At 42.8% G+C, this 27,668-nt stretch overlaps 1 protein-coding gene across 4 annotated transcripts in view; it reads left to right on the forward strand.

Moving 5' to 3' along the window:
- The window catches only part of ADGRB3 (adhesion G protein-coupled receptor B3), a 730,220-nt gene that overhangs the window by 408,575 nt on the left and 293,977 nt on the right, over nt 1-27,668 (forward strand). For all 4 annotated transcript variants that reach the window (XM_060235460.1, XM_060235469.1, XM_060235479.1 and 1 more), the window contains 2 exons: nt 8,565-8,667; nt 26,768-26,811. In XM_060235460.1, the coding sequence (XP_060091443.1) occupies nt 8,565-8,667; nt 26,768-26,811 (147 nt within the window). The remainder of the gene's footprint in view (nt 1-8,564; nt 8,668-26,767; nt 26,812-27,668) is intronic.

A 27,668-nucleotide genomic window follows, 5' to 3' on the forward strand; every position in this document is an offset into this window, starting at 1 on the left:
GTTCCTCATGCAAACTGAGCAGCTGAGAATGATGTAAAGTGTAAGGTTATTTTATCAATTACACAATTGTGATGGTGGTACTACTGAGGTACATGTCTACCTTTCATAGCAAAATTTTAGGTCACATTCGGGACTGGAGAAAAATGTCATGCCGTTCCTTTACATCAGCTTCTCATCGAGCTTGGACTAGAAGTATGTGGCAGTCTCCCAGAGATAGTGATCCCAAACAGGTCCATGGCCCATATGGTCTAAATGTAGCAATCATTAAGAAGGGGGGCCAGAGAAATGATAAGGAGAGTGTGCCCAGTCAGGTTTCCACCACCAACAGTGGAGCAGGTCAGGTGGCCATGGGGGGCAGCAACTCCCCTTGCCACTCCTACCCTCCCTTGTCACTTGCTTGTACCTACTCTTACAGCAGGGTCCAGTTAGACTGCCTATGGCCATCACCACTACCAGATGCTGCCGTGGCCATGCCACCCACCCACAGTAGAATGTGGAGGCAAGTTCAGGCACTGTGGGAATTACAGGACCTTGGAAGGCACCCTGTTTCCCTTCATGCTCAAAATGGACACCAAGCAACAGGGAGATGCCACACTAGCATGGGACCCACACTGTGTGGAGTATGCCAGTGTGGCCCTTGCCACTGCCAAGAGCAGTTTGGCCACTACTCACCAGTGTGTTTTGGAATGTTGCAGAGGAAGAAGAAGAAGAAGATATTGGATTTATATCCCGCCCTCCACTCCGAAGAGTCTCAGAGCGGCTCACAATCTCCCTTACCTTCCTCCCCCACAACAGACACCCTGTGAGGTGGGTGGGGCTGGAGAGGGCTCTCACAGCTGCTGCCCTTTCAAGGACAACCTCTGCCAGAGCTATGGCTGACCCAAGGCCATGCTAGCAGGTGCAAGTGGAGGAGTGGGAATCAAACCCAGTTCTCCCAGATAAGAGTCCGCACACTTAACCACTACACCAAACTGGCACACTTAACCTCTACACCAAACTCAAAGGAGTGGGTCTTTGCTATGGGTCATGCAACCCTGACAGAGACATCCACCATGAAGCACTGGAATTATTCATTGCCTTGGAAAGGCATCTGTGCCCTGGTGAACAAGAACGTCCCATACCTGGAGCTGAGGCCATCATGTACATAGTGATAACACTTTGATCATGGATGGTGGTAAGATTTTGATCATCAATGTTTTGTTTGTTGGGTGTGAGGGATCATGGCCTTGGCTTATTAATGCCCCACAGATGTCTGCCCTCTGGGTGACAGAACCCCTGTAAAGTGAGGCACACATCCACCCAGCTCACCCACTGGCCAGTCCCCCTTCACACAGCAGCCAGCTAGGTGAATGGGGAGGGAACCCAGAGGTGAGGTCTACCCTGGAGGTGCTGCTGGGCCCCTGCTTTCTTTGCCGGATGACATGAGGGGGGCCAGTGATACCTAGCAAACTGGGAGAGCCAGTTTGGTGTAGTGGTTAAGTGTGAGGACTCTTATCTGGGAGAACCGGGTTTGATTCCCCACTCCTCCACTTGCACCTGCTGGAATGGCCTTGGGTCAGCCATAGCTCTGGCAGAGGTTGTCCTTGAAAGGGCAGCTGCTGTGAGAGCCCTCTCCAGCCCCACCTACCTCACAGGGTGTCTGTTGTGGGGGAGGAAGGTAAAGGAGATTGTGAGCCGCTCTGAGACTCTTCGGAGTGGAGGGCGGGATATAAATCCAATATCATCATCATCATCATCTAGGCTATGTCAGAGCCTTCCCACTTAGACATGGCATCAGGCCTAAGGGGGAGTTACAGACAAGGTGATAACAGAGTAAGGCAGGGAGAGACAAGGAGCTCCTAACATGTCGTCAGAACCAAACAGACACAGTTGTGTCACAACTCAGATTTTATTGAACTGCAAATCATGGAAAGATCTGATGGTTCAAGTTGCCACCTCCCATGATCCATGTATGACATACTGAGCCTTTCCTGGCATGGCATCCATCTAAGTGAGGCAGAGTCATATTTTGAAGAGCTGACTAAGTGGAATGCTCTACTCCACGAGGTGAGCTAAGATTGCAGACTGAGCAGAGTTGGGGGTGGTGAAATAGTACCAACCACACCCTGAGCTATCCTTGTTGAATCATCACTTGAAGGAAAGCAAAACAGAGAAACATGCAGCGATGGCCACTGGGCACAAGCACTGTGCTGAGCTTAACCACAGTTGTCTGACTTGGGCCACAATCCCAGCCTCATGGGGCTGGGGGTTCACCTGTGATGTGAGGCCTCCATGAGGGTGCAAAGGCAGCCAAGAGTGGCAGGCAGCACTGGAGTGCAGTGCCATTCTGACTTATGCTGGTGTATCTCCAACATATACCAGCATAATGACTAGTTAGCTCCTTGAGTGCTGCTTTTGCCTCCTCCCCACCTAGATAGTACTGTAAGTAACTCAATAAAAAGATTAAATTCATAATAATCTATGATCCAAATCCAAATTCAGCTAGTAGACATTACTCAGTCATAAGGCTTGAGGTGGCATTATTGTTGTTCAGTCGAGTCCGACTCTTTGCGACCCCATGGACAAAGTCATGCCAGGCCCTCCTGTCTTTCACCATCCTCCGAAGCCTGCTCAAATTCGTGTTTCTTACATGAGTAACACTGTCCAGCCATCTCATCTTTTGCCATCCCCTTCTTCTTTTGCCTTCTGTCTTTGCTAGTATCAGGATCTTCTCCAGGGAGTGCTCTCTTCTCATTTGGTGGCCAAAGTATTTGAGCTTCAGCTTCAGCATCTGACCTTCCAGGGAACTGTCTGCGTTGATTTCCCTTAGGACTGACTGATTTGATCTTCTTGCAGTCCAAGGGACTCTCAAGAGTCTTCTCCAGCACCACATCTCAAAAGCATCTATTATTCTGCGCTCAGCCTTCCTTATGGTCCAGCTCTCACAGCCATACATTACTACTGAGAATACCATCGCTTTAACTATACGGACTTTTGATGGCAGGGTGATGTCTTTACTTTTTATTATACTGCCCAGGTTCTTCATAGCTGTCCTCCCAAGGAGCAAACATCTTTTAATTTCATGGCTACAGTCACCATCCACAGTGATCTTGGATCCCAGAAATGTGAAGTCTGTCACTGCTTCCATGTCTTCCCCTTCTATTTGCCAAGGTTTGATGGGACCAGATGCCATGATCTTAGTTTTTTTTGATGTTGAGTTTCAAGCCTACTTTTGTGCTCTCCTCTTTCACCATCAACAAGAGGTTCTTTAGGTCCTCCTCATTTTCTGCCATTAGAGTAGTGTCATCTGCATATCTGAGGTTGTTGATGTTTTTCCCAGTAATCTTAATTCCGGCTTGTGCTTCTTCCAGGCCAGCATTCTGCATGATGTGCTCTGCATATAAATGAAATAAGCAAGGTGACAATATACATCCTTGTCGAACTCCTTTTCCTGTTCTAAACCAATCAGTTGTTCCCATTCTGACAGTTGCTTCTTGACCCTTATGCAGGTTTCTCAGAGACATGTGAGGTGGTCTGGTACTCCCATCTCTTTAATGACTTGCCACAGTTTGTTGTGATCCACACAATCAAAGGCTTTAGCATAGTCAATGAAGCAGAAATAGACGTTTTTCTCCTACTCCCATGCATTCTCCAGCGAATGTTGCCAATTTGATCTCTAGTTCCTCTACCTCTCCGAAACCCAGCTTGAACTTCTGGTAGTTCCTGATCTACATACTGCTGAAGCCTAGCTTGTAGGATCTTTAACATGAGCTTGCTGGCATGTGAAATGAGTGCAATGGTGCGATAGTTTGAACATTCCTTGGCATTACCCTTCTTTGGGATTGGAATATAAACCGATCTTTTCCAATCCAGTGGCCACTGTTGTGTTTTCCAAATTTGTTGACATAATGTGTGCATCACTTTAACAGCATCATCTTTTAGGACTTTGAATAGCTCAACTGAAATACCATCATCTCCACTCGCTTTGTTGTTAGTAATGCTTTCTAAAGCCCATTTGACTTCACTCTTCAGGATGTCTGGCTCAAGGTCATCAATTTCACTGTCATGGTTGTCTGGGACATTGAGATCCTTCTTGTATAATTCTTCTGTGTATTCTTGCCACCTCTTCCTGATCTCTTCTGCTTCTGTTAGGTCCTTGCCATTTTTCTCCTTTATCATGGCCATCTTTGCACGAAATGTTCCCCCTGATTTCTCCAATTTTTTTGAATAGATCTCTTGTCCTTCCCATTCTATTATTTCCCTCTATTGCTTTGCATTGTTCCTTCATGAAGGCCTCCTTATCTCTCCTTGCTGTTTTCTGGAAATCTGCATTCAGTTGTGTGAATCTTTCCTTTTCACCTTTGCCTTTTGCTTTCCTTCTTTCCTCAGCTATTTGTAAAGCCTCATCAGACAGCCACTTTGCTTTCTTGCATTTCTTCTTCTTTGGGATGGTGCTGATTGCTGCCTTCTGTACAATGTCACAAACCTCCATCCATAGTTCTTCAGGCACTCTGTCTATCAACTCTAGTTCCTTAAACCTATTCTTCACCTCCACTGTATATTCATAAGGGATGTGATCAAAGTCAAACCTGAATGGCCTAATGGCTTCCCCAGTTTTCTTCAGTTTAAGCCTGAATTTTGCGATGAGTAGCTCATGATCTGAGCCACAGTCAGCTCCAGGTCTTGTTTTTGCTGACTGTAAGGAGCTTCTCCATCTTTGACTGCAGAGTATAAAATCAGTCTGATTTCTGTGTTGCTCATCAGGTGATGTCCATGTGTAGAGTCACCTTTTAGGCTGTTGGAAGAGGGTGCTTGCTATGACCAGCTTGTTCTCTTGACAAAACTCTATTAGTCTTTGCCCAGCTTCATTTTGTTTTCCAAGGCCAAACTTGTCAGTTGTTCTGGTCACCTTTTGACTTCCTACTTTGGCATTCCAGTCCCCTATGATGAGGAGGACATCTTTTTTTTGGTGTTAATTCTAGAAGGTGTTGTAGATCTTCATAGAACTGGTCCACTTCAGCCTCTTCTGCATCAGTGGTTGGGGCATAGACTTGGATTACTGTGATATTGAATGGTTTGCCTTGGATATGGACCAAGATCATTCTGTCATTTTTGAGATTTTATCCCATTACTGCCTTCCTCACTCTCTGGTTAACTATAAAGACCACACCATTTCTTCTACGGGATTCTTGGCCACAATAATAGATGTAGTGATCCTCTGAGTTAAATTCACCCATTCCCATCCATTTTAATTCACTGATTCCCAAGATGTTGATGTTCAGTCTTGCCATCTCTTGTTTGACCACATCTAGCTTATCTTGATTCAAAGATCTTACATTCCATGTTCCGATTCAGTATTGTTCTTTGTAGCATCAGACTGTTCTTTCACCATCAGACACATCTACAGCTTAGCGTCCTTTCGGCTTTGGCCCAGCCACTTGGCTCTTTCTGTGGTTACTTGAACACTCTTCCCCAGTAGCATATTGGGCACCTTCTGACCTGAGGGGCTCATCTTCCAGCGGCATATCTTTTAGCCTTTTGTTTCTGTTTATGGGGTTTTCTTGGTAAGGATACTGGAGTGGTTTGCCATTTCCTTCTCCAATGGATCACATTTAGTCTGTATTCTCAGGTGGCATATAAACAGCCAAATCATTTGTTTTTGGAAACATATAAGCAAAACTGATGTGATACCTTAAAGGCTAATTGGACAATTTTATGCCTGCATGTTACAAAAAAGGACATCTGTATTTATTATAGTTAACTTTGTACTCTGTATTTATTGCATACTTTTGAACTGCTTTCCAAGACACTTTCTGCACAGAAACAAATAGATGCAACACTTCACAAAAATATTAATGGTTATTTAATGGCAACGTCACTACATATAACACTGAGAATTTGCCTGCTGCCATTAAAACATCATTAATAATGATCTTTCTTTTACCGTCACAGGGGAGCAGAGGACACTAATTTATAGTGCTTTTGAAAAGAAGAAAAATCTCATTCAAAATAGGATAACCCCAGTTTATTTCCAGTATTTCTGCAATATTGCAGTATTTGTGTTACTAGTTTTACCTGACATTTGTCTGCAAGCAGTTGCTTGGAATAAGTATATGGAGTTGTACTTCTTCATTATACAACAGCACACACACAAAAAAGGAAACATACAGGCTTTTACATAGAGAAATATATTTAAAATACTAGAGCTGAAATCTTTTGTTAATTTAGTACTGAAATTACAAATACTGCTCCTTGTTGGAGTCTCCTGTGTGTTCGAATGGGTACATGCAGCTCTTTTGTGAACAGGCTCCTAGATTCAGTTCAATTAAATGGACTTTTTTGTGCATGAATACAGATGTTCTGATTTAAATGAATGGAGAAGATCTTGAAAAAGAGGGGGCTCCATGTGAGCCTCATATCACTTGATTATAAGGAAGCACTTGGTTTGAAATGAATAGGGAGCAGACCTATAGCCAGCATGGAGGTGCCCCCTATAGATTTTGGGGTGCCCCTATTGATTTTGCTGTTCCCACCCATCTTCCCTTTACTCCTCCTCATGGGAGTCTTGTTGCTCATGCAGAACTTCTCCTGCTTGCCACCATGGAACTGCTGGCCCACCCAGTTCAGCAAGCCCTTAGATGGCAGGCAGGTGCACCTTGTGAGCCTGCCTCGGTGGGAGGCCGAGCAAAGCAAATGTGAGGAGGAGCCAGCAGCTGTTGAGAGGGAAGGAGTCTCAGCAAGGATTTCCCCCCATCTGGAAGAGCCTCACATTGCAAGCCCTGGGCTCCCCAGGGCCTCTATCCCCTTGTCAGACTAGAGGCAGGCCTGCAGAGAGTTCCAGGCTGGTTTTGAGCTGCAGGATGTGACCTGGTAGCAAGCAGCAGATAGTGAAAGGAGCCAGCAAGAACCAGCCTCCAGATGTGGTGCTGGTGGCTTCTGCTAGGTCCTACATTTCATGGGTCCGAGCAAGCAGAAAAGATGCCAGCTGAGCGTGGCAGGGAAGACAGGCATGGAAGCAGAGGCAGGAAGATGAGGTGGGAGTCATAGAACAGCCTCAGCATCACATCCCCACCCTTTGGAGGAGCCAGAGGGAATTCTCCTAGTTATGAGGCAGATAGTGAGGGACTTGAAAAGGAGGAAGCTCCGTATGAGTCTATTGATAAGGAGGCACTGGTTTGGGTTACTGTGTTTATTTGGATACCCTTGAAAATTATAATATTTCAATACTTGTTATAGAGAAATTTTAAAAAATTAACAAGCTTTGTTTTGTTGGCAGTTTTTTAGTTTTGTTGGCTGGCAGTGGGGAAGAGACCCAAAGGTCAGGGGATCCCCCACCCCCAACTAGGGAATGGGGGTCCAAATGGGTCAGCACAGGTGGACAAAACCAGTACAAGAAGGACCAGTAGGAGAATTTTATCTTTCTGGTGATGGGTCTTACTGGTATCTTCCTATTTCACTTTTCTCCTACTATTGTTATTGGCACAGGAGAACCACTGAGAGAGAGCAGGGATGGCACTGGCCCTCTTGTCCTTTGCATTACAGGATCTGTGCCATTATTCCTAAGGAGGACCTATATTTCTAGCCAGTTTATTCATTCTGCACATACTGGATGTCTGGAGTGATTTTTTAAAAATGGGTGTATTCAACATACACTGGTGGAGAGTGCAATTAAATTCAGAAATAATGTCCAAGAACAAACCTTTAAATCTTGCGGAGACAGTCCTCCCCCTCCCTCAATTCTGAAGTAATGCTGTTGAAAAGCCAATGCCTGGGATCACCCTCAGGCATAAATTGCAAAAAGCAATAAAAAGACCAAAATTGGAGGCAATGGTTCTTTAAAAGAGTAGAACTTATTAAGGCTGCTGTCTGCCAAATAGTTTCTACATGAAAGCACCTTTAAAATGAATAGAGCTATTCTGATATAAGTGGTTTGATGATCATAGCCTAAGGGACTGAGAACTTGGTATTAACTCTCTTAATGATATCAGTAGGTGATAGGTCAAGCCCTGACCTTACAAATACAAATCCCAGAGGAATCCAGCAAGGCCATGGCAACGTAAGTGGTCTGTGAATTGATCTTTCAGATATTTTCAAACAATACGGTTTCTCATTCACTTATGAAACAGAATAATTTTTAAGCCTCTTGCACTGTGTGTCAGAAAAAAAAAATGATTCTGAGGAAACTCTCCTTGCTGTCATCCATCTTAACATTTTCAGTTAGCAGTCAGCAAAATGGCCCTGCTGCAGCATTGCAAGAGTGATGTTTTGTTGCGTGTGAAACAAGCCCACTAAGTCTACCTTGAAATAAATGAATTTATAGCCATTTCAAGATTTGCCTGAAGGCCTGCATTGTCAATCTATCTTTTAAATCAATGAATCATACCCAAGAAATAGCACTTGAGTCAGCACTCTGCCTTGTAAATCTTTCCCTTGTCTGATAACGGGGCAGTTGTAGTTATAATAAAAATGAGGGTTTTTTTAAAAAAAAAGTTTGCTTCTTACATTTAGTCAGATTGTCCACATTATTTATTTTATTGCATATATTGTTGTTTTAATTAATGTTTTTAATTGTTTTGTTTTTCCAGAAATTATACAGTTGTTAATTCCAAAATCATCGTGGTCACCATAAGGCCTGAACCCAAAACATCTGATTCCTTTCTAGAGATAGAGTTAGCACATTTGGCTAATGTAAGTATTGCTCTAGATCCCTACATCTACAGATGTACATTGTATTCTTTTTCTTCAGAATGAATTTTTCTTAGCCATCTTCATTAATTTACTTTGCTTTGCTTCGTTTTTGTTCTTATAGCAGCTTGTTTGTAGAATCAACATTTCATACTTTTCCTCTTCTGTTCCATTATATGATACAGGATTGTATCCATTATTCAAAGCCTGTAATTGCCTAAGTTTATCATGTACCTCTCACATAGCTCAGTTTCAGTCAAGTAAACTGGCTGTTCAAACTATTGTTCAAATAATTGCCCACAGTATTCTTCTTTCCGAAGCCAAGTGAATCTTCAAGTTCTCCTATCTAACATGGTGAAATTTATGATAAGATATAATAAAGGTGTCATAAGACTTTGTGGTATAGAAAGGATTAATAGGTTTGTCTTACTGTCAGTTGACATATGGAATCACTGTGCGTCTACCAAATTCCCATGGGAAATTAACAGATACTCACTGTACTTTTAAGTTAACGAGTGACACACTTTTCCCCCTGAAGTCTCATATGCATATAGTCCTGATTTGCACAGTGGTTTTCCTTCCCTTTTCTATTCGTATAGGAGAATATTGATGAGAATTAGGTCTCCACTCATGCAGCACCAATCTCATACATGATATTAGAAGTGAGGTAGAGTGTGGTGTGCTTAGCTTTTCCTTGAGGAAAGTTCCAAACCAGCCTCCAGTACAAAAAATAGATTTGCTGAGAAAAGCAAATCCCCCCTTCCTGTTAAAAACCTCCTCAGAGCCCTTCTATAGAAATTTTTCTTCATGCTTAAAAGCTATATATTACATAGTTGCCTCTGCAGATAATTAACTACAAATCTCCAAAGATTTCCTCAAATAAAGGCCTGTACTAGAGGTTCTAAATGTTGGAAATAAGGGTTCAAAATTTTATTGGGATTCATTTTCTAGATTAGGATTAATTTATTGGGATTAATTTCTTCATTTTACAAGCCACCCAACCATTAAGAAGCCATACTCTTTTTTAAAAAGTTCTCTGGGTGTTATATGTTAATTACCTCCACCACCACCATCTATATATCTAATAGCAATGGGTGGTGCTCATATGTGGGTATCTAAATCCATGGATTGGGCCACACTCACATTAACAGATTTTCCTACTAATTGCCCCCCGCCTCCCAAGTTTGCAGTAAAATCTGAATCCACACTCAAAAAAACCATGGGGCTAAATTCTCCTTGAAATAAAACAGCATATTTAGGGCATGCACAGACAGCACATTTAACCTGTAGAGCAGGTAGAAAGAGAAACTCCAGGTCTGACCACAGTTAGCAGGAGACACTGGGAAACCTAAGCATACCCATCAGTATATGCAAATTTTCCAGTGAGCAACTATTTGGTCCTTAAGACCATTCCAGGTTGGAAAATGGCATGGAGAGATCCTCCTACACACCATAGTTTTGATCCATATTTGGCCTATGTGGACCTGGAAATGAAGTTCCTATCTGGGGGCTTGCATGAGACATCTGCTGAAAGTCCATTTAGAGGATACATGGACACTGTAACGTGTGAATTGGTCCTTTGGCATGTAGCATTGTTAGTAGATCATTGTACATGAGAAAAGCTGAAGCAGTTAAGTGCAAGAATGTAGCTTCTGTAAACTTTAGTAGAATGGAGGCAAAAAGGTTATAATGACTTTGGTCACCAAGTTGAGATAAGAAGGGGGGGAACAAAAATAATGGCACTACACAGTGTATCTGTGTTGGGATCAACAGATAAATTCTATGTAAGTAATTTTAAAAATGGCACAACATAAAGGCTGTAAGAAGGTTAAACTAATGACTTTGAAAGCCATTTTTAGAACCAGTTTCTCAGCTTGTTTATTTTATTGTACTTTTCAATAATCTACTGATGTAGCATTTGCCTCTTTGCCAATTCTTTAAAAAGTTTATTAGCTTGATTCTGGCAGCAGAAGATGCAGGGCATTGATTGTCATTTGGCTTTGTCCACCTTTCTGTAACAGGATATTAATGACTTCCATATTAGCACAGGCCCAGAAAGTGCTGACAAGGCATAAGGACAGCGGCCTTGTCAATAACATTCTGGGAGAAGTGTTGTTTTCTTTTGGATCAATTTGAATTCCAAAATATCAGTGTTTTCTGCAGATGGTGGGTCTGATATTGCAACCAAGCCCATTCAAAATGGTGGAGGGGAAGGGGAGAGGTGAAGATTCATACAACAAAGTTAATTCCCCAGAAATCATAGCCCAGTATACACCAACTAACACTTCCCAACTTTTGCATAAATATCTTCAAATTTTAGTGGTATTTTGAGTAAACCACATTGACATCAGTGGATTTTAATGCATAGAATTTCATAACTTAAAACCCATTCCTAAGGGCCTTTTCACAATTGAAACTAGAACAGTATTTTAATGTGTTTTTATTGACCAGCATCCTGAGGTGTGTTGCTGGAATTTTCAAATCCCATTTCTACAAACGCTGATTTTATCAGAGCAATGTAGGGTAACAGTAAACACATAGTTCAAGTAATGTATAAACGGCTCTACATCATCAGCAACATTCATAAATGAAGCATCAGCAAACTTCCTTAGTTTTACTTTGAAAAAATATTAGCCTTACTGATAGAACATGCTTGTGATTGCTAAACATACTGGAGGGTCATCGCTGCTGACCCTCTCCAAGCCTCCTTGCATCCATATCTGAAAGAGCCTATGTATATACAAACTCTGAAAAGATTGTATCTACAGAACCCACATGAATATAACCTATTCACAGGAAGGGTCTGTTTAGAAGTTTTGAACGCAGAGAGATTGTTCTAATACAGGTTTGCTTGCTGGAATGGGCAATCAGAATTACAGGGGAAGATGTGGCATTTTTAGAGCAATGGTTGACCTGGGAAAGCCCAGGAAGGGGCAGTAAAACATCCCACTTGCTGTCAGCGGTCCTAGATGGAAGATTCTTCTTTCACTTTTATGAGCTACATTTCTCCACACTAAACTGAGAAGTGCAGCCAAGAAGCTTCAGATGGGGAAAAGATCAGTGATAGGAATGGGACACCCACCGTCATTGACACAAACCAAGGGGAAACTTCCAGTCCACAGTTTAACATACAGGGAATGCAGCCGTGTGTGCTTTGTTGTGTCTATTCTCTAACTTAGTCTGATCTAGTCTTTGTCAGGCCAGTTGAGTCATAAAACCTTTGATGACGGAGCTTCAGAGTAGGAAAAGACTAACCCTCAAAGGAGAATGGGGGATGTTCAACAGAATGCAAGTTAACTCTAGCATTGCCATCAGGAGGTTCACAAGTGAGGCTAGAAGCCCTTCCCTTCCCCTCCCCCCCCCCGCCAAGCACCAAGAATACAGAGCATAATTGCCCCAGACAGGGAGTTCCAACAATACGCTGTGGTTAATAGCCACTGATGGACCTCTGCTTTGTATGTTTATCCAATCACCTCTTGAAGCTGGCTATGCTTGTACCTGCCACCACCTCCTGTGGCAGTGAATTCCACATGTTAATCACCCTTTGGGTGAAGAAGTACTTCATTTTATTCGTTCTAACCCGACTGCTCAGCAATTTCATTGAATGGCCACAAGTTCTTGTATTGTGAGAAAGAGAGAAAAGTACTTCTTTCTCTACTTTCTCCACCCCATGCATAATCTTGTAAACCTCTATCATGCCACCCCACAGTCGATGTTTCTCCAAGCTTAAGAGCCCCAAGCGTTTTAACCTTTCTTCATAGGGAAAGTGTTCCAAATCTTTAATCATTCTAGTTGCCTTTTTCTGCACTTTTTCCAACGCTATAATATCCTTTTTGAGGTGCAGTGACCAGAATTGCACACAGTATTCCAAATGAGACCGCACCATCGATTTATACAGAGGCATTATGATACTGGCTGGCCCTGTTTACACAACATATTGAGTTTGTGTTAAACTGACCCAGTTCTGCTCCGAATATCTTTGTTCTGGATATTATCGATCAGACTGCCATACTGCAATTGGAATCACTCCACGTTGAAACCGTCTTCTGCCGTCCACACGATGGCACCATGCAGTTCTTTTTTTCTTCCACTATTATGTGCATGTGCACATTATGCACATGTGCACAGATTAAACCATGCGGTTATGTGGTTACGTGCATATTGCTAAGTAGTAAAAAAACAAATGGTGACCGTAAACCGGATGTCTGAGGCTCTTTTTGCTCTAGAAAAGCCTTCAGACATCCAGAAGTTGTTTAATATTGCAGCAGAACTATCCAGACAGAGAAAACTGTGAGGTGAAACCGGAGAACTCAAAAAACACCACAAAGGAGCAGGTAACAAAATAATGTGGTTCCTAGAAGGCTTTGGGGGGGGGCTACCACAAGTTAATACCGGGAGGCAAATGTTGCTGTCTGATCAGCCACTTTAAATCCAGAAGGAAACAGCAGTGACATCTGATTATACTGTGCATCTGAAAAGGGCTGCTAATTTGTTTTCAATTCCCTTCCTAATAATTCCCAGCATGGCGTTGACCTTTTTTATTGCAGTCGCACACTGTCTTGACATTTTCAGTTCTACCACAACCCCAAGATCTCTCTCTTGGTCAGTCTCTGCCAGTTCACACCCAATCAACTTGTATTCATAGCTGGGATTTGTGGCCCCAGTGTGCATTACTTTGCACTTGGCCACACTGAATCTCATCTGCCATGCTGACACCCACTCACTCAGCCTCAGCAGATCCCTTTAGAGTGCCTCACAATCCTCTCTGGTTCTTACCACCCTGAACAATTTAGTGTCATCTGCAAACTTAGCCACATCACTGCTTACTCCCAACTCCAAATCATTAATGAACAAGTTAAAGAGCATGGGACCCAGTACTGAGCCCTGCGGCACCCCACTGCTTACCATCTTCCACGGCGAAAATTGCCCATTTATACTCACTCTCTGTTTCCTATTAATTAGCCAGTTTTTTATTCACAAAAGGACTTGTGCTTTTACTCCATGACTCTTGAGCTTACTGAGGAGCCTTTGATGAGGAACTTTATCAAAAGCTTTCTGGAAGTCAAGGTAAACAACATCTATTGGGTTCCCTTTGTCCACATGTTTGTTCACCCTCTCAAAGAACTCTAACAGGTTAGTGAGACAAGATCTTCCCTTACAGAACCCATGCTGAGTCTTCCTCAATAACTTGTATTCATCAATGTGCCTACTCATTCTGTCCATTATAATGGTTTCTACCAACTTTCCCGGTATAGAAGTCAGACTGACTGGCCTGTAATTTTCCAGATCTCCTTTGGAACCCTTTTTAAAGATGAGGGTGACAGTTTCTACCTTCCAGTCCTCAGGAACGGAGGCAGATTTCAATGAAAGATTACATATTTTTGTCAGGAGATCCACAAGTTCACCTTTGAGTTCTTTCAGAACTCTTGGATGTATGCCATTTGGACCTGGTGACTTATTAGTTTTTAATTTGTCTGTCAGTTGTAGGACCTCCTCTCTTGTCACCTCAATCTGACTCAGGTCCTTCAACACCCCTTCCAAAATTAGCGGTTCTGGAGTGGGCAAACACTTCTCATCTTCCACAGTGAAGACGGAGGCAAAAAATACATTCAGCTTCTCAGCCATTTCCCTATCCTCCTTCAGCAATCCTTTTCCCATTGGTCATCCAAGGGCCCCAATGCCTCCCTGGCTGGTTTCCTACTTCTAATTTATTTGAAGAAATTTTTATTGTTGGTCTTTATGTTTTTTGCAATATGCTCCTCATAGTCCCTTTTTGCCTGCCAGATCACAGTCTTGCATTTGATTTGCCACAGCCTGTGTTCCCTTTTATTAACCTCACTTGGACTAGCTTTCCACTGCTTAAAGGAATCCTTTTTACCTTTTACAGCTTCCATTACTTTGTTTGTTAACCATGCAGGCTTTTTCTTATACCTGTTTGTTCCTTTCCTAACTTGTGGTATATATTTTATCTGAGCTTCTAGGATAGTAGTTTTAAATAGCCTCCAAACTTCCTCAAGGGTTTTGACTCTATTTACCTTTCCTTTCAGTTTCCTCTTCACATGCCTCCTCATCCCAGAGAATTTACCCCTTTTTAAAGTTAAAAGTGGTTGTGGTGGTCTTTTGGGGCAACTCTCTATTTATACAACTGGTGAAATCAATAACATTATGGTCACTGCTCCCAAGTGGTGCAATCACTTTTACATCTCTCACCAGGTCTTGGGCATTACTTAGGACCAAATCCAGGATCGCCCCACCCCTGGTAGGTTCTGTGACCTTCTCTCCATAGCACAGTCATTGAGAGCATCTAGAAACTCAATCTCTTTCTCCCTACCAGAACACATATTGACCTAATCAATCTGCAGGTAGTTAAAATCACCTGTTATGACACAGTTTTTACATTTAGCCACTATAATTCTTCCATCATATTATAATCATCCTCTATCTTTTGATTTGGTGGGCAATAACAAACTCCCATAGTTAAATTTCTTTTTGGGCCCACTATTTCGACCCAAAGCATTTCTAGAAGGGAATCTAATTATTTGACCTCAATCTTACTGGACTGTATACCCTCTCTGACATACAGAGCCACCCCACTTCCAACCCTTCCCTCCCTATCCTTCCGATATAACTTATATCCAGGAATCACCATGTCCCACTGATTCTCCTCATTCCACCAAGTTTCTGAAATTCCCACGGTGTCTATGTTTTCCCCCAACACTAAGCATTCTAACTTCCCGATTTTGCTTTGAACATTTCTATCATTTGTATACAAACATCTATAATTTCCCAGGCAAGTTAGGCCCACAACCTTCCTCCTGCTGCCTCGAGACTTTGGCAGACAGTCCATACTGTTTATCACCATCTCAGTGGACAACTCTGATCCATTACTCGGTAGAAAAGTAACAGCTAACCCTTCATATATTTGAGATGAGTCCTCCCGAATCAGAGACATTTCATCTCCTGTCGGCTTTCCCCCAAGATTTAGTTTAAAAACTGTTCTGCTACCTTTTTGATTTTAAGCAACAGCAGCCTTGTTCCTTCTGGGGACAAGTGGAGACTGTCTCTTTTGTACAGCTCCCGCTTGTTCCAGAATGCATCCCAGTGCCTAACAAACTTAAACCCTTCCTCCCTGCACCATTGTCTCATCCACACTTTGAGACTTCTAATTTGTGCCAGTCTTTCCAGCCCTGCACGTGGAACAGGTAGCGCTTCTGAGAAGGGTACCTTGGAGGTCCTGTCCTTAAGTCTCCTGCCTAGCAGCCTAAATTTTTCCTCCAGGACCTCACGACTGCATTTCCCCACATCGTTGGTGCCAACATGCACCACAACCACTGGCTCCTCCCCAGCACTGCTTATAAGCCTATCTACAATACGCGTAATGTCCACTACTTTCGCTCCAGGCAGGCAAGTCACCATACGGTTAATACGTGGTTTTGCCACCCAGCTGTCTACTTGCCTAAGGATCGAATCATCAGCTACCAAGACCCCCTCCCTGCACAGGGATGGTTTCTTAGTGCGAAAGGATACCCGCTCACCAACTGATGAAGAGATCCCTTCTGAGGGCGCATTCCCCTTATCCTCAGCACAGTGCCCTGTTCCCTCTCGACTCTCATGCTCCCTGGCAGCAACAGGGCTGCCATGTTCAGAGTGGGGCTCATCTAACACGTCCCCAAGATTCTTCTCTGAGTGCTTAACTGACTATCTCTGCTTCTCCAGGTCAGCCACCTCAGCCACAAGAGTACGAACTCGATCCCTGAGGACTAGGAGCTCCTTGCATTGAGCACACACCCAAGACTTCTGTTCTGTGGGCAGATAGTCATACATGTGACATTCAGTGCAAAGCACTGGAAAAACCCCACCCCACCTGCTGGCATTCTACCTTCATGATAGCTTTTTAAAATATGGAGTCTCCCTTTAAATCCTGTTGTGTTTATGTGGCTCTCCTTCCTGGGCTTCTTACAGAGCTCCCAGTCTAAGAGCCACAGGCCAAGAACCATTCAGCTCACACCAAAGGCTTGCGCCTCTGGCAAGGTGCAACCTAATTAGAAACCTTTCTTAGAAACCTTAGGGGAGGGGGATTCCTTGCTTAGATGATTCCAGCCCAATTGTCCCTATGGATTTTTCATGCTATAGGAGAACCTTGCCAGCCCTAGAAGAATAGCTCCATCTCTAGTTGAGAGGGGAACACAGAAGAAAAGTTTGTGTGTTGCGGTGGGGAGCAGCTAGAATTGGGAAGGATAAGCTCAACTTCTTCTATCATACATACACACCTAGCTCAGGTGGACCAGAGGCAATCTCTTCCAGTATTATTCAGGGGAAATCCCAGCAACTGAAACTTCTCACGATGGTGGTGGTCACTATCTGATTCAGTTTGGACAGAATGAATTTGAACTGTATAACGTTTCATGAATCCTGTTTTCTTGGTGACTTTGCTGATAGTGACTGAACTGGTTGTAGCAAGTAAAAGAGAGTGAGCTGAGTGCCAGGGGAGATCATGACAGGACTGTAACAAAGGAATAAGCCGTCAAGCGTGATTCTGAGCCCCTTCCTCATATGTTACGTTAGCACAAATATGTTATGTGAGCAGAGCTCCTAATACTTCTAGTGTCAAATAGAAGTGACAAGGATGGAGCATATTGCAGCTAGGGGTGTGCAAGTTTCTTCTCAGTATTTTTCAGTTCAAATCTATTGGACTTGGGGGGAAGGGATTATCAGATCCCCAAAGAGCTCCAGCTTGGTGTAGTGGTTAAGTGTGCGGACTCTTATCTGGGAGAACTGGGTTTGATTCCCCACTCCTCCACTTGCACCTGCTAGCATGGCCTTGGGTCAGCCATAGCTCTGGCAGAGGTTGTCCTTGAAAGGGCAGCTGCTGTGAGAGCCCTCTCCAGCCCCACCCACCTCACAGGGTGTCTGTTGTGGGGGAGGAAGGTAAAGGAGATTGTGAGCCGCTCTGAGACTCTTGGGGGTGGAGGGCAGGATATAAATCCAATATCTTCTTCTTCTTCTTCTAGCCAATGGGAGAGTCCCCCCACCTCAGTTGTTTTGCAAGCTGTCTTTTGCAGTCCCTCTAGACACCCCCTGTTTAAAGGGACTGGAGAAGAAAGCCCCAAAACAGCTGAGGACAGGAAACAACTTGCTTCTGCCCCTCAGCTGTTTTTCAGATTTGTCAGTAATCCACAGATATATCCAGGATTTTTTTTTTTTTAGTATTTTTTCAGTTCCACAGCAAAATCCTAAATGCCTTTGGGATGCTGAAATATACCCAAAAATACTGATAAGGTGTGTTTTTTTTAGTATATTTTTGTTTGCGTTAACCTGAATGTATATCCCTAATTACTGCACAATACCATAAATCACATTGGTACACTAGAAATGTACCAGCGGGGCTTTTTTTGAGCAGGAACACCGTTCTGGCTGGCTTGGCATCAGGGCTTGTGGCCTAATATGCAAATATGTTCCTATGTGAAACCATGGTGCTGTCAGGGAGTCTGTGAGTTTCTGATGGGCTTTTTCTAAAAAAAACCCCAACCTTTGTACCAGTATTGTGCCAACCCCTCATTAGAGGTGACTATATAAATGTTCAGTATTGAGATTTTCCTGTTGTCTTTATGTAACAAAGTTTCATTATCCTTAGTGGTTTAAGAAGGAATCAGATTAATGGTAGTGATTGAAAATACTGCTGCTGATTAATCAGTATCTCTCTTTTATTTCACCTGTATGCTAAATGATTTTGTCTTTTTCCTTTACAATAATTTACCAGAATTATAGACTAGATGGTAATTTTTGTAATTAAAATGTCTTCATGCAGCACAATTTGTCTTTGAACTTTGTACCTTACTTAATAAGGTGAAGATAATTTTGCTTCATCTTTTAGACCTTGAATGTTCTACATTAATAGCTCACAGAGTGTTTTTGGCCATGCTGCCAATTAAACAGACTAATTATTTAATTAAATTGCGGAATAAAAAATAAAATCTTGAATTTTTATGTAGGTACTCATTTTGCTTCAGTAACAGCTCACTGTGTTATCTAATTTGATAAATTACTCCTTTATTGTATAATCTGACTGGGATGATCCAAGGAATGTGAGAGCCACAAATAAGCCTGCTGCACAGAAAATAATAGGTGTGCCCCGAGGACAGAAGAGTAGGACAATGTCAGTTATCAGTCTGGTATTGAAAGGCCTGCACTGGCTGCTCATTTGTTTTGGAGCTCAATTCAAAAAGATGATTCTTTGTTTTAACATCCTAAATGGCTTGAAGCTAGGATGCATTAAGGTCTGCCTCAATCCATATTGTCCAGCCTGCCAGCTAAAATCTGCCTCAGAGCTCTTGCTCTCTGTGCTTCCACCTTCAGAGGTGAGATGGGTGGCAGCCAGAGATGGCTTTTTTGGAAGTGACATCTTGCCCGTGGAATATCCTTCCCCTTGTGGCTCATCTGACGCTTACACTACCTTGTTTTCAGTACCAGGCCAAACCTTTTCTGTTCACCCATGTGTTTTAATCTGGAAACTGGTATTGTTTTAAGATGCTAAATTATCTATGTTTTTTATGCCATGGTTGGTTGTTTTATACTGGGTCTTCATTTTTAGTGTTTTATGCTGCTGTTGCATTTTATTTTGTAAGCTGCCTTGGGCAGGTTCCTTGGAGAGGCAGCATAAAAATTCTCTAAATACTTATATAAATAATCATATGACTGTCTAGCCTATGGGCTCAGGGCTTTTTCTGAGTAGGAACACACAGGAATGCAGTTCCAACTGCCTTGGCATCAGGAGGTGTGGCCTAATATGCAAATGCGTTCCTGCTGGGCTTTTTCTTTGGAAAAAAGCCCTGCGTGAAACAATGCTGTCAGGTTTGGCCTAATATCAAATGAGTTCCTGCTGGGCTTTCCCTACAAAAAAAAGCCCTGTATGGACTTATCTGGAAGAAGATTATCTTGGGCTGGTGGAGCACAGTGGGTACTTCCACACTCAGGAGTTGTACTGCCCTCATCATAGTGCTCGTGTAATATGTTCTCAGTTTGCACTTGCAACAGAGCTTTAACATGGCACAGTGTAATCCAGTATTAGCCGAGTTTTCTATTTCACACTAGGCGCACAATACCATCACCTCTCCCTCTATTGCTGTCTCTCTTCCATCATGGATCCTCACCCACCCTCTATTATCTTTATAAAAATCTTGGGAGCATGCACAGTACTAAAGAGGAATTGTGCATAACACAATCTTTATTTTTTTCTTGAACTCTTTTGCCTGTTTAGATAACAGCTTTCCACCACTTGTATTTGCCTGTTACAGCACAACTCCCCCCTCCCTATCCATGAACAAGTTCCCTTATCCTGAGTTTGGTGCTTTTCAGCAATAAGCAGGAGACTGTGAGTGATCCCCTCCTCCTTCTGAGTTAGTTACACTACTGGAAAACCCATGCAAACTGTGGTTTGAATTGCCATAGATGAGTAACAATGCTTTATGGCATTACAGAGATTTAAAATAAACGGGGGTCGGGGGATCAAATGGATAGGTTGAGTGGAGGAGGTGCTCCTTTTTATTGAAACAGGTGTACCTTTCATATTGTTTTATGATGGTGATCATAGCATGCTCTGACTCGGACGTAACCCGCCCTGAGACCGCCTCAGCAGGGAGGGCGGGGTATAAACTGAATTAAACATTAAACATTTGGGAATCTTAATATCTTAATGTTGATACCCATACAGTGTAAGAGACATGGTGCAACTGAGCCGTTCCACGTTACTTTTCTTAAGAATTAAGGATATTAAGAAAAGTCTAAATACAGCAGCCCCTTGCCATTGTGACTTGCCAGTGAAGCTAAAAGGGATTTTCAAACATTTTAAAAAATCCTAATGGATAGGTAGAGGAGAGCGGGGGGGGGGGGGGAGGAGGCATACTTTCCATTCCAGACACATTGGCCATTTTCACATTACCATTCTAAACTGGATGTTATTTGTTGTAGGGCTGATTTCAAGTAAAACAATACAGGGATTGGGGTGGGGGAGGTGTCATAGAGTGAATTTCCTTCTGTTAAAGAGCTGTATCTGAAAAACTATGATCATTTCAAACAGTGCCACTTTTCCCCCACCCGTTTTCACTGAGTGATTTTCTCAGTGGAGTCAAGACATCTCAATGGTGCCCCTATAGCAGGAGTGGCCAACGGTAGCTCTCCAGATGTCTTTTGCCTACAACTCCCATCAGCCTCAGCCATTGGCCATGCTGGCTGGGGCTGATGGGAGTTGTAGGCAAAAAACATCTGGAGAGCTACCATTGGCCACCCCTGCACTATAACACTGAAGTGCTATATTGGTTTAGTGCTATGGCATTCCACTTAGAACATTAAAAAAGTCTAAGAGGTGGCTTCATTGTACAATGGATAGCAAACTAGATTTTTAAAAAAATCTGAGGAAGATTGTGCAGTGAAAAAGGGCAGGGGGAGGGGAGAGTAGTAGCCTTGATGAGTGAAACGGGAAAAATCTTCCATGTGAAAACAGTCACTGTAATTACTGGCATCCTCACCCATCTGAGTGCTGCTTAAGGCAAATTTTGTCATTCCTGTTCCCTCCCAAAGGGAGGTATGAGGCATTGCATCTCCCTTAGAAACCCCCAGGCAGTTGTGAATGGTACATGTTCTGTGTGGAAGCTTTACACTTTCAGGCTATCAAGCTCCCAGGGCTCCAGGGATGCTTCTTCAGCTGCTGTTCTTATATCTACTTCTTTTTTTTATCCATTGAAATTTCTTTGTTTGACATCCTTATGTTCCCTAAGCTACCGTCTAGCTTTGTATGACATCCTTACCTTCTCCCAAGTGTGTACAATATACTACTTCCAATTATTAACCATGTTTCCTGAAATATAGGTCATGGCACTTTCCTCTGAAAAGTACACCCCCAGATTCCCTGAACTCTTACCACTTGTGCAATCTTTCTTTCTGCTCTCTATTTGTTCCATGCCTGGTTTTATCTATTCAGACTGGTAAAAGGCCCTTTGTATGCCACCTTCATTGAGGGTTACCTGCTGAATAGTGACAGTATTTCATAGTCATTTTACAACACTCAGCCTGGAGGAAGTTGACAAAATTCTCTCTACTGTGCACCCAACAACATGTGATCTGGACCCTTGCTCATCCTGGCTGATTAAAGCTTGCCGGATGGAGCTACGATATCCTATACGGGATATCGTAAATAGATCCCTCTATGAGGGGCTCTTTCCAGGGCCCCTCATAGAGGCAGCGGTCTGCCCTCTCCTGAAAAAACCAACATTGGATCCAGCTGAATTGGCACACTATTGGCCAGTCTCGAATTTGTCCTTCTTGGGCAAAATTATTGAGAGGGCAGTAACGTTACAGTTACAGTTTTCTGGAGGACGCTTCCGTCCTGGACCCCCATCAGTCTGGCTTTCTCCCAGGTCATGGGGTGGAGACAGTACTGGTTGCCCTGGTGGATGATCTCCAGCGGCATCTGGATCGAGGTGGTTCAGCGATACTGATGTCGTTGGACCTGTCAGCTACATTCGACACCGTCAACCATCAGTTGCTGATCCACCACCTCACCAACACAGGGATTCAGGGGTTGGCCTTACAGTGGCTTTCCTCTTTTCTCCATGGTCGGGGACAAAGGGTGGTGATCAGGGGACAGTCATCCCAGAGGCACCCGCTTAACTGTGGTGTGCCTTAGAGGGCAGTGCTCACCCTGATGTTGTTCAACATCTATATGTGCCCCCTTACTCAGATTGCCCGGAGATATGGACTGGGTTGCCATCAGTATGCTGATGACACCCAGCTCTATCTACTGATGGATGGTCGGTCTACCTGTACCCCAGAAAATCTGGATCTGGCATTGAAGGCCATGGCAGGGTGGCTTAGGTGGAGCCAACTGAAGCTGAATCTGATGAAGGCAGAGGTCTTTGTCTGAGCCAAGGCAGCCCGGGAGGGGGAATCCTCCTACCAGCTTTTGATGGTGTGCCACTTACAACAGTGCCCAAGGTCACAAGCTTGGGGGTGCTGCTGGAATCCTTCATTGACAATGGAGGCCCAGATAGCCACTGCCAAATTCGCCTTTTTCTATCTTAGTTGGGTAAGGCAGTTGGTCCCTTTCCTTGACCGTGGCGACCTGGCAACTGTGATCCATTTTACTGTCATCTCAAGATTGGACTACTGTAATGCCCTCTACATGGGGCTGCCCTTGTCTTGAATCCAGAGGCTACAGCTGGTGCAGAGTGCAGCAGCCAGGCTGTTACTGGGGCTCTCCATGCAGGAGCACATATAGTCTGGGCTGCAAGAGCTTCACTGGCTGCCGATAGTGTACTAGATTCGCTACAAGGTGCTGGTTATCACCATTAAAGCCCTATATGGCCAAGGACCTGCCTACCTTAGGGACCGTCTTTCCCCATATGTTCCCCAGAGGGTACTTAGATCTGGGACACAGAATCTGTTATTGATCCCTGGGCTGAGGGAGGCAAGACTGAAGACCACTGGAGAGAGAGCCTTCTCTATGGTGGCCCCCTATTGGTGGAACCAACTCCCAGAAGAAGTAAGATCCTTGCGGGACCTTCCCCAGTTCCGCAAGGCTTGTAAGACAACTCTGTTTCAACTCGCCTTCAACTGATAGTAGTATATGAGGATACCCAATGAGGGCTGAAGACTGTGGAAATAACACTAGCACCAGATTGTTTAAAATTGTTTTAAAATGTTTTAATTGTTCATTGTTTAATATGTTTAATGTTTTAACTGTTCAGAATTGTAAAATTTTTATTGTTGTGAGCCACCCTGAGCCTGCTTTGGCGAGGAGGGCGGGATATTAATCCAATAAAATAAATAAATGAATGAATAATGCCTCATCAGTCTTTTCTAGCCCATGCATTCTAATCAGGTTGCTTCCCCAAAGGAATGAATATCACACACACACACACACACACACAAAAAAAAAAAACCCCTCTGTACACCTTCCCAGCCATTGGTTGGGAAGAGCTGGAAAGGGTGAAAGTGGGGCAAAGCAAGTGCTGGAATATTCCATAAATACACAGTGACCAATGCCTAGATCCATTTCTAATCTAATGGGTACTGTGTAACTTTCTATATCCCACAATTTACGGTGGCTTTCCTGGCTTAACAATCCTGATTTTAAAGCGATTTAAAAATCTATATAGAAACCCATACTAATTCAAGCCCTAATTTTCTACTCGTTGGTTCTTAGCAGAGTGATCACTACATTGCTGCATAATGAATTATATGACAATTATAAAGCACAATTACAGTATGATAGTAACTTACATTTATTACCAGTGCTGTCTCTCGTGGGGGGGGGGGGCGGGGAGCACTCAAAGCAGAAGACTGGAGGTGTCACTTCGGGCACTTTTTTTTTACTGATACTTCCCACATTCTACTTCTCTCTCTTATTTGTTCCACTTTCTATAAGGCAGAGGCAAGATTTGAGTCAGTTATGTCATTGTACACTTAGCTCAGTAGGAAATTTGACCTTGGATTTGGAACTTTTCCTTAAACAAGTGGCCAACTTTACCAGAGTTGAGTGCACCAGCCATCTATGTCAATGCCCACAATTTCCAGCACTGGATGAAAATAGGGCAGTACTCAGTCTTTGCACAGCCTGGGCACAATCCAGCAAGGGAATCTGTACACAGAAACTTCTTTCTGTGCATAGTTTACCAATGTTCGGTATTGACCATTGTACTGAAAATATAAGCTCAGTCTCTTACTAGAATACTACTTCATAGGGCAAGTTAGATAATATCTTCATTAATTTATGAAAACTATATTTTCTGATTCAGGCACAAGAGGAGAAACTGTTCAGTCAATTTAAAAAGTGGCAGGACCTCAAGTAATGCTTTCATGGGCAATCTCTCCAGTCTGGGTCAGGCTGACCTGGGCTGTGGCCCAGAATAGAATGTTGCATAGAGCTGTTAAAATATACCTCTTCCCAAAGAGTTTTCTTCTGTTTCCTCCCCCCCTCCAATGACAGCAATTAGTCCAGGTCACTTCACTTTGGAGTGAATGAACCAGATGATTTTATTCTTGGCAAATTATAAACTAGTACACAACATACATAAAAAAATATGAAATATGAAAAATGACTCTGCTATAAGACACTGGGTGCTTTCACACAAGAGATATGGCCCGACATAGCCCTGCCTCCCATTCGGATTAGAAGTGCATGATCACATAAGCACAGCTACCCATTCTCACCCATCTCCAGACACCTCCTATCCGCATTAAAAAGCTACCTGGATTTTCCCAGTAGTATCCCCCTGAATCACATGTAGGTTGCATAATCAGCTGCTGTCTGAATGCTCCAGTGTGACTCATAAGTGGAAGACCTGTGTGATTGTGCCAGCCATTTCCAGCACGGTCCGGGTTCCCCCCCAACCCCTCTCCGAGGTGCGCTTGTGCACTTCTCTGCTTCAGCACGCACACAGGGGGATTTTTTTTTAAAAAAAAAACAACCCTTTCCCAGGGGATCCATGGTTGAGCTGCACTAGCAGTCTGAATGTGCAACCACGGATGGCTGCTGGGATCCTGCCACTTCAACGGTGGCTGTCTGATCCCTCTAAAACAGACCTGACTGAATCGTTTTTTTCGCCTCAAGATACTATCGCATCAATTTCCCAGTGTGATAGCACCCACTGTATGACAGCCCCATCCACATTCCTCAGAGGCAAGATTTTCCTTGTTTTTCTTTCCTTTTACTGCCTGAGGCACCCTGTAACACATTTTCTTCTTTGCTGAAGAACTCTGGCTGTTCCACTTTGCCACAGTATGATAGTTTAGCTGTTGGCTCAGCCCAGGAACCTGAGGGAAGGATCAGGAGTCCACTTTAACTTAAACAATCTACATGGCACTTGAGGCATTTTGAAATTCAAAAATAACAAAATATTTAATGTACAGGGGGAAGGTCAGGTAAAATCAGAGGTTGACATTTCTGTGGTAGAACCAGTACATTCACAGACTTTAGTTCTTATGTTTCAGGCTAAAGAGAGTTGCTTAAGTTTTTCACAGTGACTTCAAAATTTATGTTGAGAGGGTGTTTTTTTTTTTACACAAAAAAAATATTTATGTTGAGAGGTTTTTTTTCCCAATGTTTTCCCAAACACTTCACTACACTTTCTTTGAGTATTCTCGGACTCTTTTGGTTTTCAGTAGGCTGGTACACTCTTTCCAGTCCCCAGACCCCTTCTCTTGAAACACCAGTACTCATCTTGAGTTTCTAGTTGAGTTTTAAGGTCTCTAAAGGCAGTTTCTAATCACAGCAGACCAGGGATCTCTTCACTCTTCAGCACAAACTCCCTGTTTGACTTGGTGGGGAAATTCTCCTCTCACTAGAAGAACTATCCCCTTTTCTTTGTCATGAATGGGAATCTCCATCTAACTACCCACTCTTCCTTGCCAATTTTTCAGTTGTCCTGTCTGTGATAAACTGCTCTCAGTCAGGGCTGAATTCTGAAACTGTCAGTACTCTTCTCAGCTAGGGCTGAAATCCAACTCAGTTCTCCTCAGGATCCAGTTCAGAAGTCTTTCTCTGCTCTGCTGATGCTAACCAATAAGTTCTTTTGGAATAGCCTATCATTCAAGGCTCTCTGGTGCTATGAAAAATTAACCCTTCACAGTCCTTTATCTGTTTACACAGCACTTCTAAGCTTTTAACTTATAAATTAACCCATCACACAGTCCTTCCTTGAGTTTGCAGGCAAGGTATGGTTTGCCTCATTTGGATGTTGACAGGAAGCTATGGTTTGCTACAAATAAGGAAAGGATAGAGGCAACTAGGGTGTTGGGGGGGACAGGAAGAGAATGAATCTGAGTGTCTCTCACATGGCATAAAACCAGAATTTTGCATGACAGCAGAATCAAGCCGGTATAATTGCTTTACCCTTCTCCTGTCCTTTCTACTGTGTCATTTGTGTGTGTGTGGGGGGGGGGGGTGGATCTATTGGTTGTTTCTTGAGCATGAACTCTAGGAACATTATTTTTGTGAACTGTTCCATTCAGAAGTGAGAGAAGTTTTGTCCAAAGAAGTTTTCTGAGTATTCATTTATAATTTGCTAGGTCTGCCAGTAAACAATATATTCTGTTTGTTTATTTCCAGGGTACATTAAATCCCTATTGTGCACTATGGGATGAATCAAAAATGTAAGTAAAAGATGCTTAACCCCTATTACTTGGAATTTAAAATTCCAAATCACATAAAAATGTTTTGAGTTGACACTATATATATATATATATATATAGCATATCTGTGAGTTGTTGGAAATGTACTATGCTTGAATTAAGACACAATAGTGCTGATTCACTGCATTTCCAATTTCAAAACACGTTTGCTTTTGATATAATACTGAAGTATCAGAAGTCTGTCATACCTACTATTTGTAACTCCATTGATCATTAGAAAATTATGCCCATGTAGTCAAGGACTTGAGTGCATATATATGCATGTGATTTTAAAATGAGTGCTCATGAATTAAACGTCTGTCTCTACTGTTATTTTAAAGGATAGCCATGTTGGTCTGCAGTAGGAGAGCTAGATTCAACTCCAATAATGCCTTAGAGACCTACAAGATTTTTAGGGTCATAAGCTTTCCAGAGTCAAAGCTCTGGACTTGAATCTAGCTCTGCTACTGTTATTAATGAGCACTTTCCTAGGAAACATATTGCTAAGTTAACCTTTTAATTAATAAAAATGCTTACTGTAATTCATATGATGGAATTTAGTTATTGGTTTCAAAAAAATTAAATCCTGAAATATATTTATTAGCAATCACTCTCTGATTCATAAGAGAAACAACTTGCTAATATTTACTTTTAGAGACAAAGTTATATGTGTTACTGTAATAAAAGTGCAAAGAAATCCATATCACAAATGTCATAGAGTGTTCTCATATGTATTTCCATGTGAGTATCTTTAATTTAGTGATAGCCAGTTGGCATAATTATTATAGATAAGAGTTGTTCAGGGTTTTCCCTCTCATTAAAATCCATGGATATGTTTT

This window comes from Heteronotia binoei, chromosome 1 (assembly GCF_032191835.1).
Source record: "Heteronotia binoei isolate CCM8104 ecotype False Entrance Well chromosome 1, APGP_CSIRO_Hbin_v1, whole genome shotgun sequence".
In the NCBI taxonomy this organism is placed as follows: domain Eukaryota; kingdom Metazoa; phylum Chordata; class Lepidosauria; order Squamata; family Gekkonidae; genus Heteronotia; species Heteronotia binoei.